Source organism: Oryx dammah, unplaced genomic scaffold, assembly GCF_014754425.2.
Source record: "Oryx dammah isolate SB20612 unplaced genomic scaffold, SCBI_Odam_1.1 HiC_scaffold_29, whole genome shotgun sequence".
NCBI classification, from domain to species: Eukaryota; Metazoa; Chordata; class Mammalia; order Artiodactyla; family Bovidae; genus Oryx; species Oryx dammah.
The window spans coordinates 19,469,301-19,484,310 of NW_024070213.1; the positions used below are offsets into that span (position 1 = coordinate 19,469,301).

At 35.7% G+C, this 15,010-nt stretch overlaps 1 protein-coding gene across 1 annotated transcript; it reads left to right on the forward strand.

Annotated features, from left to right (window-relative positions):
• The first annotated feature begins 406 nt into the window (after positions 1-406).
• LOC120858818 (natural killer cells antigen CD94-like) lies at positions 407-11,913 on the forward strand. Its single transcript, XM_040235147.1, has 5 exons — positions 407-638; positions 1,134-1,205; positions 1,909-2,060; positions 2,956-3,083; positions 11,627-11,913. Exons 1-5 carry the CDS (start codon positions 506-508, stop codon positions 11,751-11,753), a joined length of 612 nt encoding a protein of 203 aa, XP_040091081.1. The 5' UTR covers positions 407-505; the 3' UTR covers positions 11,754-11,913.
• The last annotated feature ends 3,097 nt before the right edge of the window (positions 11,914-15,010 follow it).

The window sequence follows — 15,010 nt, forward strand, 5'->3', positions numbered from 1 at the left end:
TTATAGGTTTCTCAGGAGATTGGTAAGGTGATCTGGTATTCCTATCTCTTTAAGAATTTTCTACAATTTGTTGTGATTCATACAGTCAAAGGCTTTAGTTTAGTCAATGAAGCAGAAGTAGATGTTTTTCTGGAACACCTTTGCTTTTTCTATGATACAACAGATATTGGCAGTTTAATCTCTGATTCCTCTGCCTTAAAGTCTGCTTTTAGCCTTGAAGATTTGTTGAAATTCTTCACTCTCATATGGCTGCCACTTTTCCTCCTATGCTTTGCCAAAGGTGAAGTAGAGTTTACATGCTGTCTTTCCATAGAGTCGGGGCTTTATCTCTTTAGAATTCAGATCACCTGATCACTTTATCAATTCAGCTGCCTCATTCCCTCAATATGATTTATGACTTTGTAGATTGCCTTCCTTTTCTCTATTTTTAGGATGTGAGCTACATTGCTGTAGAGTTTACTGCACCTAAAACAGAAGCAGAACTCTGAATAAACATTTAGCGTTGATGTTACAAGATGTACTCATCTCTCTCTCTATAGATCACCCTACTCCACTTTCTTCATGGAAATATGTTGCTGTGTCTCTGTGGATCATTTGCCTGGGGCTTCTTCTGTCTGTTGGATACTTGGTCATTGAGTGTGAGTCGAAATATGAACTAGAAGTTTACTTTTCCATTATTCACATAGTGAAATATGTTGAAGATAATACATCATTTTGATCAGTTCTATTTCTTAACAAAGTAAATATTCTCTGCACAAAAGTTAATTTCTTAGAGACATATAAAAATGTCCATTTTTAAGCATATCAAGAACATTACATACTGCCTTACTATTTGTTCTCATGTTTCCTTTACCAAAAATACCTTTAATTTTTTTTCTCTGTGAAAAAGCTTTCTTACACTGTTATCAGAACAATATTTCTTTCTTCTTTGATTTATGGCTGTGTAAACTTGTTGTATGTGTACTATAATTTGATTTTATGATTATGACTTTATTACATTTAAGTTCTTTGAAGTAAATGATGCTTCATTCATCATTTTTTGTAGCTCTGAATTCAGCACAATGTTTTACCTATAAAAATGTGTCACATTTTTCTTTTTGAGTTTACAACTGACCTTTCTGAGTTCTCTTCAGTGAATAAAAAGCCATTTCAACCAGAAGGATGTCCAGGAAATAGCTCCTCCAACAAGGAAGCAAATAAAACAGGTAATTTTGGATGAGTCCCTGAGTCATAATTTTATTTGCAAGTGATAAGAGACTGTTTTGTTTAATGCATGTAACTGGATATATGTAAATATATATATATCAAATCTATTAAGACTCAAATGATGATGGCACTATTAAATGACAACCTGAAGTTAAATAAAATATTTCCACAAGGTATCATCATTTTGGGGCTCATCTATATGATTTCATTTATGTATTTCTTATTGTCTTATTTTTGAAACTTACAGCTTTTTAAAGATAATTATATACATTTTTTATTTTCATGTGAAAACAAAGAAAGAATATTATGTTGATAATTTTAATAGTCATATACACTGCATAGGTTTCCTGACACATTTCTAATTTTGTCATTAAAAATTATTTCCTAATATACAGCTTATGAATCTAAATGTTTTCAATGAACTGAGTTATTAACTTAAGATAAATTTAACACTAAATTTAAGTGCACACAACCTATAATGTAAAAATAAAAACGTGTTTTTGTTTGTAGATGGTAGATTTGCTATGTCAACCTACAGATGTGATTTGCACTGATGGAAATAATTCAGTTATATATATATTTTTTATTTTATTTTATTTTTAATTAATTAATTAATTTTTTATTTTACTTTACAATTCTGTATTGGTTTTGCCATACATTGACATGAATCCACCACGGGTTTATATTTTAAATTTTTAATAGTTTGGAAATACCCTACTTGTTCAAGCAACTGGCATCAGTATGGAGAAAACTGCTACTATTTTTCAAGAAACATTTTTCCTTGGAAAGAATGTCACCATTATTGCACTAATTTACATTCTGAATTTCTTAAGTTGAATACTGAAGAAGAGATGGTAAGGACAAGATTTTGTTTTATAAATTTTGGTATCAGAAAATTTTAGGATGACAACAATCACTCATTTTGTATTCTTCTGAATTACTTTCCATACTGTAGTCACCAAGCTCTCTGCAATTTGTAATTTTGAATGTGTACTTCAATAAAACCTGAGTGGTTTTCCTCTAGCACTTGGGGTAAAGTCTAAGTAAAATGTAGACAAGATTACTTGTAGTCTGATTTCTGCCTATTTCTCTATATTCTTCTGTTGCTGGGACACTCCATCACACTGTTCTAAGGAAAGTGTGCCATGGTTTCCAACTGTATTAAAGTTATTGAGATTATTCATGGTCCTCTTGTGCTCTTTTATGTCCTTGTTCTGTTTACCTGTGACAAATTTTATTTCCTCTACCTCCTATCCCAAACTATCATCTCTCAGTTAATACACCTTGTTTTAAGATTTTAGCTTACTAAACGATCCACTTGGAAAACATCCTTAGTTCACTAAAATCTGTTTAAATTCCCTGTTAATTATTTCTCTCCTTCAATCCTGTATTTCTGTTCTTCTACCATGTGTCACTACTACTTATTACATAAGTCAATGAATATTATTCATTTTTTCAGTGCCTAATTTGAGAAACTACAGTTTTAAGATTTTATGCTTACTTTTACAACTCATAACTTAAGAAAATGACTAGAATAAAATGTGTACCCCCAAAATACTCAGTGACTAGGTTATTAGCTCTGAGCATCCAGGTTATGGCTGAAGAGTTTAGGGTTAATCCCTCCAGATTCTTTCAATATAAAGAAGAGAGAATCCAAAGAGAAGTAAAATATGCATATTTAAACTATTATATTCCTCTTTTGCAAGAAAAGTTCCACTTTTTGATTTACTTTCTTCTTCCTCTCTGCAGAATTTTATAATAAAATTGTCAAAAATGCAATGTGGTTTGCAAAAAGAAAAGTTTTCAATTAGTTTATACTACAACAATAAACGACTGAACTGGGTTTGGCTAGATGATACAAAACTTACCCTGGACAAGTAAGTCTCTTGCTGTTTTAAAATTTCAGTACTGAACAATATTATTTTCTTCCACATAGAAATATTTAATGTGGATCTGGGTAGCATTTATAACAGACGCACCATCAATAAGTAAAAGATAGGAAAGATGGAAAGCAAGGCGTAAAATACTTAGTAACATACTAAATACTATACTAAGTTAAATATGTTCCTTTCAAAGCTCATTGAAATTGCTTATTGAAGTATAATTATTTTGCATTTTAATAAAAGGCAATTGAATAAATAAATTTGCATAAGATTACAAAGTGAGTATGCTTCAGATTTGTCATTTTAATTTCAGTGTAGTTTGTCTGACTGAAAGATGTGCATGTATTGAAATTTTCTTAAAATGTGCTCTCTAATTCTCTAGGACTCACCTAGTGTACTTTGTATAGTTTGCTGTCATAAAAAAATCACTACAAACTGGGTGGCTTAACACAACAGAAATTTATTCTCTCAAGCAGAGGGAACAGAGGTTTGAAATCAAGATCTTGGTAGAATTGGTTCTTTACTGGAAAGATCCTTTGTCTGAAGGAGCTTGATAAACTTTTCCAGAGAGAAAGCTAACTGTTGTTGATGATTAAAACAATTTTTTGTTCTGTAAATACTGTGGAACTTGTTTATAAAAATGTTACTGTATAAAAGAAATACAGTAAATTTTCATGAAAATACAAGATATTCTGCCAATCCTTGGCATCATTTAAAGACAAGTCAGCACTCTGTATCTGTGGGTTCTGAATTCTCAAGTTCAACCAACCATGTAGACACAGAGGACTGCCTGGGATTTGAGCATCTGTGGACTATGATATGTTGGGGATTCTAGAAGAATCTCCCCACTCTCCACATCCTGGGTACAAAGAGAAAACTGTCTATACCTCCAACTTCCTTTGCTCCTTCTCTGCATCTCTCTGTGTATGTTGCTCTCCCATAAGGATATTCTTATTGGATTTAGGGTAAAATCCAATATGGTTTCATCATGACAGAGGTCTTTTTTTTCAATTTTTAATTTATTTATTTATTAAAGTTTTTTTAAAAAAAATCTATTTATTTTTAATTAAGGATAATTGCTTTACAGAATTTTTCTGTTTTCTGTCAAACCTCTACATGAATCAGCCATAGGTATACATATATCCCCTCCCTCTTGAAGCTCCCTCCCATCAGCCTGCCCATCCCACCCCTCTAGGTTGATACAGAGACCCTGTTTGAGTTCCCTAAAACATACAGCAAATTTCCATGGGCTACCTATTTTCCATATGGTAATGTAAGTTTCCATGTTACTCTTTCCATACATCTCACCCTCTCGTCCACTCTCCCCATGTCTGTAAGTCTGTTCTTTATTTCTGTTTCTCCATTGCTGCCCTGCAAATAAATTCTTCAGTACTATCTTTCTAGATTCTGTATATAGGTGTTAGTATAAAATATTTATCTTTCTCTTTCTGGCTTACTACACTCTGTATAATAGGCTCTAGGTTCGTCCACCTCATTAGAATGGACTCAAATGCATTTCTTTATGGCTGAGTAATATTCCATTGTGTATATGTACCACTACTTTATCCATTCATCTGTTGATGGACATCTAGGTTGCTTCCATGTTCTAGCCATTGTAAACAGTGCTGTAGTGAATATTGGGGTACATGTGTCTTTTTCAGTTTTGGTTTCCTCAGGGTATATGCCTAGGACTGGGAAGGCAGGGTCATATGGTGGTTTTATATCTGGTTTTTAAAGGAAACCCCATACTGCCTTTCATAATGGCTGTATCAATTTACACTCCCACCAACAGGGCAAGAACTTTCCTTTTCTCCACATCCTCTCCAGCAGTTATTGTTTGTAGACTTTTTGATGAGGGCCATTCTGACCGGTGTGAGGTGATATCTCATTGTGGTTTTGATTTGCATGTCTCTAATAATAAGTGATGTTGAGCATCTTTTCATGTGTTTGTTAGCCATCTCTATGTCTTCTTTGGAGAAATGTCTATTTAGGTCTTTTTCGCACTTTTTGATTGGGTTGTTTGTTTTTCTGGTATTGAGTTGTATGTGTGCTTGTATACTTTGGAAATTAATCATTTGTCAGTTGTTCCATTTGCTATTATTTTCTCCCATTTTGAGGGTTATCTTTTCACCTTGTTTATAATTTCCTTTTGCTGTGCAAATCTTTTAAGTTTAGTCAGGTTCCACTTGTTTACTTTTGTTTTTGTTTCCATTATTCTAGAAGGTGAGTCATAGAGGATTTTACTTTGATTTATGTCATTGAGTATTCTGCCTATGTTTTCCTCTAACAGTTTTATAGTTTCTGGTCTTACATTTAGTCCTTTAATCCATGTTTAAGATGCAAAAATCATCAACAAAATTCTAGCAAACAGAATCCAACAACACATTAAAAAGATCATACATCTTGAGCAAGCTGGGTTTATTTCAGGGATGCAAGAATTCTTCAATATACACAAATCAGTCAATATGATACACCATATTGACAAATTGAAAAATAAAAACCATATAATAATCTCAATAGATGTAGAAAAAGCCTTTGACAAAATTCAACACCCATTTATGATTAAAACTCTTCAAAAGATGGGTGTAGAAGGAACCTACCTCAATGTAGTAAAGACCATATATGATAAGCTCATAGAAAACATAACTCTCAATGGTGAAAAACTGTAAGCATTCTTCCTAAGATCAGGAATAAGGCAAGGATGTCCACTCTCACCACTATTATTCAACTTAATTTTGGTAGTCCTAACTATAGCAATCAGAAAAGAAAAAGAAATAAAAAGAATCCAGATCAGAAAAGAAGAAGCAAAGCTCCCACTGTTTGCAGATGACATGATACTATACATAGAAAGCCCTAAAGATACTATCAGAAAATTACAAGAGCTAATCAGTGAATTTAGAAAAGTCACAGGATACAAAATCAATACACAGAAATCACTTGCATTCCTATATACTAACAATAAAAGTCAGCAACAGAAATTAAGGAATCAATCCCATTCACAGGTGCAACAAAAAGAATTAAATATCTAGAAATAAACCTACCCAAGGATGGACAGGGAGGCCTAGCATGCTGTGGTTCATGGGGTCACAAAGAGTCAAACACGACTGAGCAACTGAACTGAACTGGACTGAAGGAGACAAAAGAACTGTATACAGAAAATTATAAGACACTGATGAAATAAATCAAAGATGACATAAATAGATAGAGAGATATTCCATGTTCCTGGGTAGAAAGAATCAATATTGTGAAAATGACTATATTGCCAAATGCAATATACAGATTCAGTGTGATCCCTATAAAATTACCAATGGTATTTTTCACAGAACTAGAACAAAAAATCTCACAATTCACACGGAAACACAAAAGACCCCAAATAGTCAAAGTGGTCTTGAGAAAGAAGAATGAAGCTGGAGGAATCAACCTTCCAGATTTGAGATTATACTACAAAGCCACAGTAATCAAGACAGTGTAATACTGGCACAAAAACAGAAACATAGGCCAACAGAACAAGACAGAAAGCCCAGAAATAAATCCATGCACCTATGATTACCTTATTTTTGACAAAGGAGGCAAGAATATACAATAGGGCAAAGATGACCTTTTTCAATAAGTGATGCTGGGAAAACCGGATAGCTACATGTAAAAGAATGAAATTATAACACTTCCTAACACCATACACAGTAACCTCAGATATGCAGATGACATCACCCTTATGGCAGAAAGTGAGGAGGAACTAAAGAGTCTCTTGATGAAAGTGAAAGAAGAGAGGGAAAAAGTTGGCTTAAAGCTCAACATTCAGAAAACTAAGACCATGGCATCTGGTCCCATCACTTCATGGGAAATAGATGGAGAAGCAGTGGAAACAGTGGCAGACTTTATATTTCTGGGCTCCAAAATCACTGCAGATGGTGATTGCAGCCATGAAATTAAAAGACGCTTACTCCTTGGAAGGAAAGCTGTGACCAACCTAGATAGCATATTAAAAAGCAGAGACATTACTTTGCCAACAAAAGTCCGTCAAGGCTATGGTTTTTCCAGTAGTCATGGATGAGATGTGAGAGTTGGATTGTGAAGAAAGCTAGCACCGAAGAATTGATGCTTTTGAACTGTGGTGTTGGAGAAGACTCTGGAGAGTCCCCTGGGCTGCAAGGAGATCCAACCAGTCCATTCTGAAGGAGATCAGCCCTGGGTGTTCTTTGTAAGGAATGATGCTAAAGCTGAAACCCCGACACTTTGGCCACCTCATGTGAAGAGTTGGCTTATTGGAAAAGACTCTGATGCTGGGAGGGATTGGGGGCAGGAGGAAAAGGGACGACAGAGGATGAGATGGCTGGATGGAATCACCGACTCGATGGACGTGAGTTTGAGTGAACTCCAGGAGTTGGTGATGGACAGCGAGGCCTGGCGTGCTGCAGTTCATGGGGTCGCAAAGAGTCGGACACGACTGAGCAACTGAACTGAACTGAACACCATACACAAAGATAAACTCAAAATGGATTAAAGACCTAAATGTTCAGTTCAGTTCAGTTGCTCAGTTGTGTCCGACTTTTTGCATCCCCATGAACTGCAGCACGCCAACGTTCCTGTCCATCACCAACTTCCGGAGTCCACCCAAACCCATGTGCATTGAGTCAGTGATGCCATCCAACCATCTCATCCTCTGTCATCCCCTTCTCCTCCTGCCCTCAATCTTTCCCAGCATCAGGGTCTTTTCAAATGAATCAGCTCTTCGCATCAGGTGGCCAAAGTATCGGAGTTTCAGCTTCAACATCAGCCCTTCCAATGAACACCCAGGACTGATCTCCTTTAGGATGGACTGATTGGATCTCCTTGCAGTTCAAGGGACTCTCCAGAGTCTTCTTTAACACCACAGTTCAAAAGCATCAATTCTTCTGCACTCAGCTTTCTTTATAGTCCAACTCTCACATGCATACATGACGACTGGAAAAACCATAGCCTTGACTAGACAGACCTTTGTTGGCAAAGTAATGTCTCTACTTTTTAATGTGCTGTCTGCGTTGGTCATAGCTTTCCTTCCCAGGAGTAAGCATCTTTTAATTTCATGGCTGCAATCACCATCTGCAGTGATTTTAGAGCCCAGAAATATAAAGTCAGCCACCGTTTCCACTGTTTCCCCATCTATTTGCCACGAAGTGATGGGACCGGATGCCATGATGTTAGTTTTCTGACTGTTGAGCTTTAAGCCAACTTTTTCACTCTCCTCTTTCCCTTTCATCAAGAGGCTGTTTAGTTCTTCACTTTCTGCAATAAGGGTGGTGTCATCTGCATATCTGATATTATTGATATTTCTCCTGGCAATCTTGATTCCAGCTTGTGCTTTCTCCAGCTCAGCATTTCTCATCATGTACTCTGCATATAAGTTAAATAAGTAGGGTAACAATATACAGCCTTGAGGTATTCCTTTTCCTATTTGAAACCAGTCTGTTATTCCATGTCCAATTCTAACTGTTGTTTCTTGACCTGCATACAGATTTCTCAGGAGGCAGGTTAGGTGGTCTGGCATTCCCATCTTGTTCAGAATTTTCCACAGTTTATTGTGATCCACATAGTCAAAGGCTTTGGCATAGTCAATAAAGCAGAAATAGTTGTTTTTCTGGAACTCTCTTGCTTTTTCGATGATCCAGTTGGCAATTTGATCTCTGGTTCCTCTGCCTTTTCTAAAACCAGCTTGAACATCTGGAAGTTCACGGTTTATGTATTGCTGAAGCCTGGCTTGGAAAATTTTGAGCATTACTTTACTAACATGTGAGATGAGTGCAATTGTGCAGTAGTTTGAGCATTCTTTGGCATTGCCTTTCTTTGGGATTGGAATGAAAGCTGACCTTTTCCAGTCCTGTGGCTACTGCTGAGTTTTCCAAATTTGCTGGCATAGTGAGTACAGCACTTTCACAGCATCATCTTTCAAGATTTGAAATAGCTCAACTGGAATTCCATCACATCCACTAGCTTTGTCCATAGTGATGCTTCCTAAGGCCCACTTGTCTTCACATTCCAGAATGTCTGGCTCTAGGTGAGTGATCTTACCATCGTGATTATCTGGGTCATGAAGGTCTTTTTTACAGTTCTTCTGTGTATTCTTGCCACATCTTCTTAATATCTTCTGCTTCTGTTAGGTCCCTACCATTTCTCTCCTTTATTGAGCCCATCTTTGCATGAAATGTTCCCTTGGTATTTCTCATTTTCTTGAAGATATATCTAGTCTTTTCCATTCTGTTGTTTTCTTCTATTTCTTTGCATTGATCGCTGAGGAAGGATTTCTTATCTCTCCTTCCTATTCTTTGGAACTCTGCATTCAAATGGGTATATCTTCCTTTTCCCCTTTGCTTTTCACTTACCTTCTTTTCACAGCTATTTTTAAGGTCTCCTCAGACAGCCTTTTTGCTTGTTTGCATTTCTTTTTCTTTGGGATGTTCTTGATTCCTGTTTCCTGTACAATGTCATGAATAGCTGCATGTAAAAGAATGAAATTAGAACACTTTCTGACATCATACACAAAGATGAACTCAAAATGGATTAGACATAAATGTAAATGTATTTATTTTTTAATTGAAGGGGATTTGCTTTACAGAATTGTCTTGGTTTCTGCCAAACATCAACATGAATCAGTCATAGGTATACAAATGTCCCTTCCCCCTTGAACCTCCTTTCCATCTACCTCCCCATCCATACCTCTATATATTTGCAGAACCCCAGTTTAAATTCCCTGGGTCATACAGCAGATTCCCATTGGCTATCTATTTTAAATATGGTAATGTAAGTTTCCATGTTACTCTCTCCATACATCCTACTCTCTCCTTTCTCCCTGTCTCCCCATGTCCATAAGTCTGTTCTCTATGTCTGTGACCTCATGACACTAATCTTAATTGCATCTACAAAGAAGCTATTTCCAATTAAGGACACATTTTGAAGTTCTGGGTGGGCTTAAATTTTATTGATGAATTCTATTCAACCTTTGGCTTGATCGTGGCTCAGATGGTAAAGAATCTTCCTGCAATGCAGGAGACCTGGATTCAATTCCTGGGTCTGGAAGATCCCCTGGAGAAGGAAATGGCAAATCACTCCAGTATTCTTGCCTGGAGAATCCCATGGCCAGAGTAGCCTGGAAGGCTACAGTCCATGGGGTCACATGACTGAATGACTAATATTTATTCAAGCTACTTCCTACATTCAAAAAAGGATTTATAGGCCTCAATTCCCATGATTTTATTAGGGTATCTGGAAGTGGAGATATAAAATATATACTAGTGCACATACACAATTGTGTAAAAACCAGTTTAGCAAGACCATGGGAAATACTGAACTGCCAATACTCTTGTTCCCCAGTTTTAAGCTCCACAGTTTAAAATATAGTAAGTAATTGATAGTGCAAGCTCTTAAGTGTCTTGGATTGATGTCTTGGCTCTGCCATTAGATTCATAGTCTTTTATCTAAACATTCTGTTTTGGTTTCTATTCCATTTTCTATAAGATGTGATGAATAATAGAACCCACATCATATCGTAGTTGTGAAAATACAGTAATTGATAAATTAAGCATGTGAAAAATGTATGGTTCTTTAAGAAAATAAAGTTATCTCTCCTTCCTCCTCCTCTTTCCTCTCCTACCCCAGATCTTAACAGTAAATTAATGTCAAATAAAATTTTAAATAGATGAATCTAATTTAAAAATGTGATTTTAGAACTTCCCTGGTGGTCCAGTGGTTAAGACTCTGTGCTTCCACTGCAGGGCATATGGGTTTGATCCCTGGTTGGGGAACTAAGCTGTGTGCCATGTAGCTTGCCTAAAATTAAAAATAATAATAATATAAAAGTAAATAAAATAAAATCTAAATTAAAGTATTATTTTTACCATAAAATATTATGACTAAAATATGCAAGATTTCTTCTAATATATCCATTCTTAACAGACATGATTTTCTAACATAATTTGTGCTAAATTAAAATTTTGGATTTACTTAAAATTTTGAGTGATTATATATTCATTTCTAATTGCTGTAAATGCATGCCCCTTTTCAGGAATTATGTGATATATTTCTTTAAATGTTTATAAATTGCTCTGATTCTCATTGACATATCCAAATATTTAATCTTTTAAAACTATTTTCTAGACTTATTAGTAAAGAGGAATCTGATGTTTGCTCTGGGGTAAATTTTCCCGGGAGAGAATGAATTGTCATTAATGATTCATGACAATTTTTTTTTACTGTATATATAATAAAATGTTTATCAAAACACTAATGTATAAACAAAATATAGTAGACCCCTGTGAAGATGGAATATACTTTGAAATTATCTGAGGTCAAGAGATGAAAGTCAGAACTGAAGGCATTATTAACATCCCAATTCTAGATTTAATATTAAATTTCAGATGACAAAATATTCATTATTTTATTATTAGAGAACTGGGAAAATGATGTTTCTACTTTTTTATAAGTATGTCAAAGTATTATGAATTTAAAAAGTACAATTGATACATAAAACAATTTCAGAACTTAATGGAAAGTATTTTGTTTTCTAGGCTTCAACTTCCAGGACATGAGAATGCTAATAATAAATGTGCACACATAAAATACGGCCAGATAATTGCTGAAGATTGCCATAGTAGTGGTTATTGTATCTGTAAGAAGACAATATATTCAGATTAAAGTGCCTAAGATTTTCCAGTGAGATGACTTCATCTATGTAAAAATGTGTTTAGCTAAAAATAGATGTCATTAAACATTGAAGTCTATATGTTATTCTTTAACTTTAATCCATAATTTGCATCAAGATTGATACAATAAACAGTATTTTAGTAACACTGGATAATTGTTTTTTAATTTCTAAGTTGTGTTTGACTCTTTTGTGACCCCATGGACCGTGGCCTGCCAGGCTCCTCTGTCCATGGGATTTCCCAGGCAAGAATACTGGAGTGGGCTGCCATTTCCTTCTCCAGAGATCTTCCTGACCCACAAATCAGACTCACGTCTCCTGCATTCCAAGCACATTCTTTACCACTGACCCACAGGGAAAGCTCAACATTGGATAGTATAGAGAAAATAAAGAATATGAGGGAACATTATTGAGATAGAAGTATGAAGGAAATTCCTCTATTACTGGGAAAGAGATACTAAATCAATCAAGTTTTATTCAGGTCTTTCAGTACTTTCAAAATAAATTTTATCACTTTAGCCTCATGCTTTTGTTTAATTTTATATAAAACACAATTGTTTCTTTGCTTTATTATGGTCATTTATCAGAGAAATAAATAGTTAAGTAAGAAGATCCTGATGCTGGGAAAAATTGAAGGTAGGAGGAGAAAGGGACAACAGAGGATGAGATGGTTGGATGGCATCACCGACTCAATGGACATGGGTTTGGGTGGACTCCGGGAGTTGGTGATGGACAGGGAGGCCTGGCATGCTGCAGTTCATGGGGTCTCAAAGAGTTGGACACAACTGAGTGACTGAACTGAGCTGAAGAAGATAAAATTGTCTCATAAAATGAATCTCAAAGAAAAATTGCATTTTTGATAAGCTAGAAAATAATGGTTTAAAAGTGGTTATAGAGAGCCAGGAGATGTTAAAAGTTTATTAGCCACAAAAATTATCAATACAACGAATGAAAATGGATAGTATCAGCTGAAGTGGAATAGATAGTATTTATTTCATTCAAAAACAAGAATTTTTTTCCTGTCACTGGTCAGGACTGAGTTTTAAGGACTGGAGATCCACATTTGTACAAATCAAAGAACTATGTCTACTTTCATAGAGCTTTCAAACTAAATGAGAGGACAGACATTAGTAAGCAATCACATTGGTAGATGCATAATGTAAATAAAATAAGTTCTTAGAAAGGGGGAAAAGATAGTGAAAAAGTGAAAAAGTAGTTATCAGATTATAACAAAGAATTTGATCTAGACTGAAAATTTAGTGAAGAACTTCCTGATATGGAGAGCTGAGAAGTTAATAATTTTATTTAAAAGAAAGGAAAAGGATCCGGGAGTTAAGAGTATTTCAGAGACAAAAAAGAAACAACCAAACAGCAGGTGGAATGAAGATCAGGGTGACTAAATCCCAGAGATGGAAGGGGAAAACAGTTTGATATAATCCTAGAGGAAGAAAAAAAAACAGAAAACACAAATCTTTGAAAACTGTGAGAAATTCTTGATTTCTTTAGGGTATTTTCAATCTTTAAACTCACCCAAGATTTGAGAGCCTACTATATAGCACAAGGAACTCTATTCAATGCTTTGTGGTAACCTAAATGTGAAGGAAGTCCAAAAAAGAGGGGATATATAATTATGTTTAGCTGAATCACTTTGCTGTACAGAGGAAACCAACACAACATTGTAAAGCAACTATACTCCAATAAAAATTGATTTTTTAAAAAAGATAGAGCAGAGAATCCAAATCCATACACAATCACAAACAAGGTTGCTAAAACTGCCAGATGACATGGGCCACAGACAAAAATTATTAGATACCTAAGGAGCACAATTTCTCTAAAAAATATAGCAAAATAAAATTTCTAGTTCATACAGATATAGTGGCACAAATTTAATAATAATTTTAAAATGGTTATTCTAGGAAAGACTCAATGAAATGAAGGAGGATATGGTAATATAACACAGAGACTCAAAACGCACATTTCTGTTTCCAGAAATAATGTAGACAAAAAAAGTCAAAACAGGAAAAGAAAGACTCTTTAAAAAATTTTTTAATACATTTTTAAGGCATTCAAGGTCTACAGAAGGATTACTGTGCTTAGTTGCTCAGTCTGTCCCACTCTTTGTAACCCCATGGACTGTAGCCCAGGTTCTTCTGTCCATGGGGATTCTTCAGGCAAGAATACTAGAGTGGGTTGCCATGCCCTCCTCCAAGGGATCTTCCCAACACAGGAATGGAACCCAGATCTCCCACATTAAATTAGTTTAAATTCCAGAATAGGGAGCATTAGTTATCAATTTGCCATTGTTGCTACTGTTTTGGTGTGTGTGGATCAGATCTTGGCCAAAGCAGACAGCCTACGACCGAAGAAAGAGAACCTGAAAAGCTTTCATTGGTTACATAGACTAAAATGACAATATTAGAGATTTGAAGATCCTCAAATGGTCACCTTTCCCACAAGCCATTTGTTAAAGTCTGAGATAAAACTGAGACAAGACTTTGAAACAAAGTCAAAAGATTCTGAGGGGAAAAGAAAGGAGAAACCTCCCCTAAGTTTTCCTACTGTTTAGGAAGCAAAGACTAACCAGAAGAAAGAGTTATAAACAAACAAAAAATAGTATATAGAACCCATGGATGGAGTAGTGAACCAAGATTGGAGACCAGCACCAAGGTCACACCTATGACAATGAGTCTGGGAATAACTAAAAAACAAGTTAAAAAGCAAGTTTGTCCTTTAGTAGAAGGAAGGCATAGCTTCAGAACACACACACACAAAGAATTGGAGATTTTACTGTTTAAAAGCGGGGGTGGGATGACAAAGCTGAAGAATAGTAGAGTCTTAAACATTTATTTTATTTATTTATTTTTGGTTGTACTGAGTCTTCATTGATGCACATGGGCTTTCTCTAGTTGCAGAGAGTGGGGGCTATCGTGTAGTTGCAGTGCACCGACTTCTCACTGTGGTAGCTTCTCTTGAGGTGGAGCACAGACTTCAGGCACACAAGCTTCAGTAGGTGTAGCTTGCAGGCTCTAGACTGTGGGCTCAATAGTTGTGAGGCTCAGCTGCTCCAGGGCATGTGGAATCTTCCTGGACCAGGGATCAAGCCCGTGTCCCTTGCATTGGCAGGTGGATTCCTATCCACTGCACCACCAGGGAAGTCCAAGAATAGTAGGGTCTCACATACATGACTGGTAAGACCCTCAAGCTATCTACCAAAATTTGATGCTGTGTATAGTAAGATGGTAAGTAATTA

What these genes read in the sequence shown, in the direction of transcription:
- LOC120858818 (XM_040235147.1), top strand. Translation starts at nt 506, where the DNA reads ATGTTACAAGATGTACTCATCTCTCTCTCTATAGATCACCCTACTCCA. An exon ending in TGGATACTTGGTCATTGAGT is followed by an intron (nt 639 to 1,133) that starts GTGAGTCGAAAT and finishes AGTTCTCTTCAG; the next exon opens with TGAATAAAAAGCCATTTCAA. An exon ending in CAAGGAAGCAAATAAAACAG is followed by an intron (nt 1,206 to 1,908) that starts GTAATTTTGGAT and finishes AATTTTTAATAG; the next exon opens with TTTGGAAATACCCTACTTGT.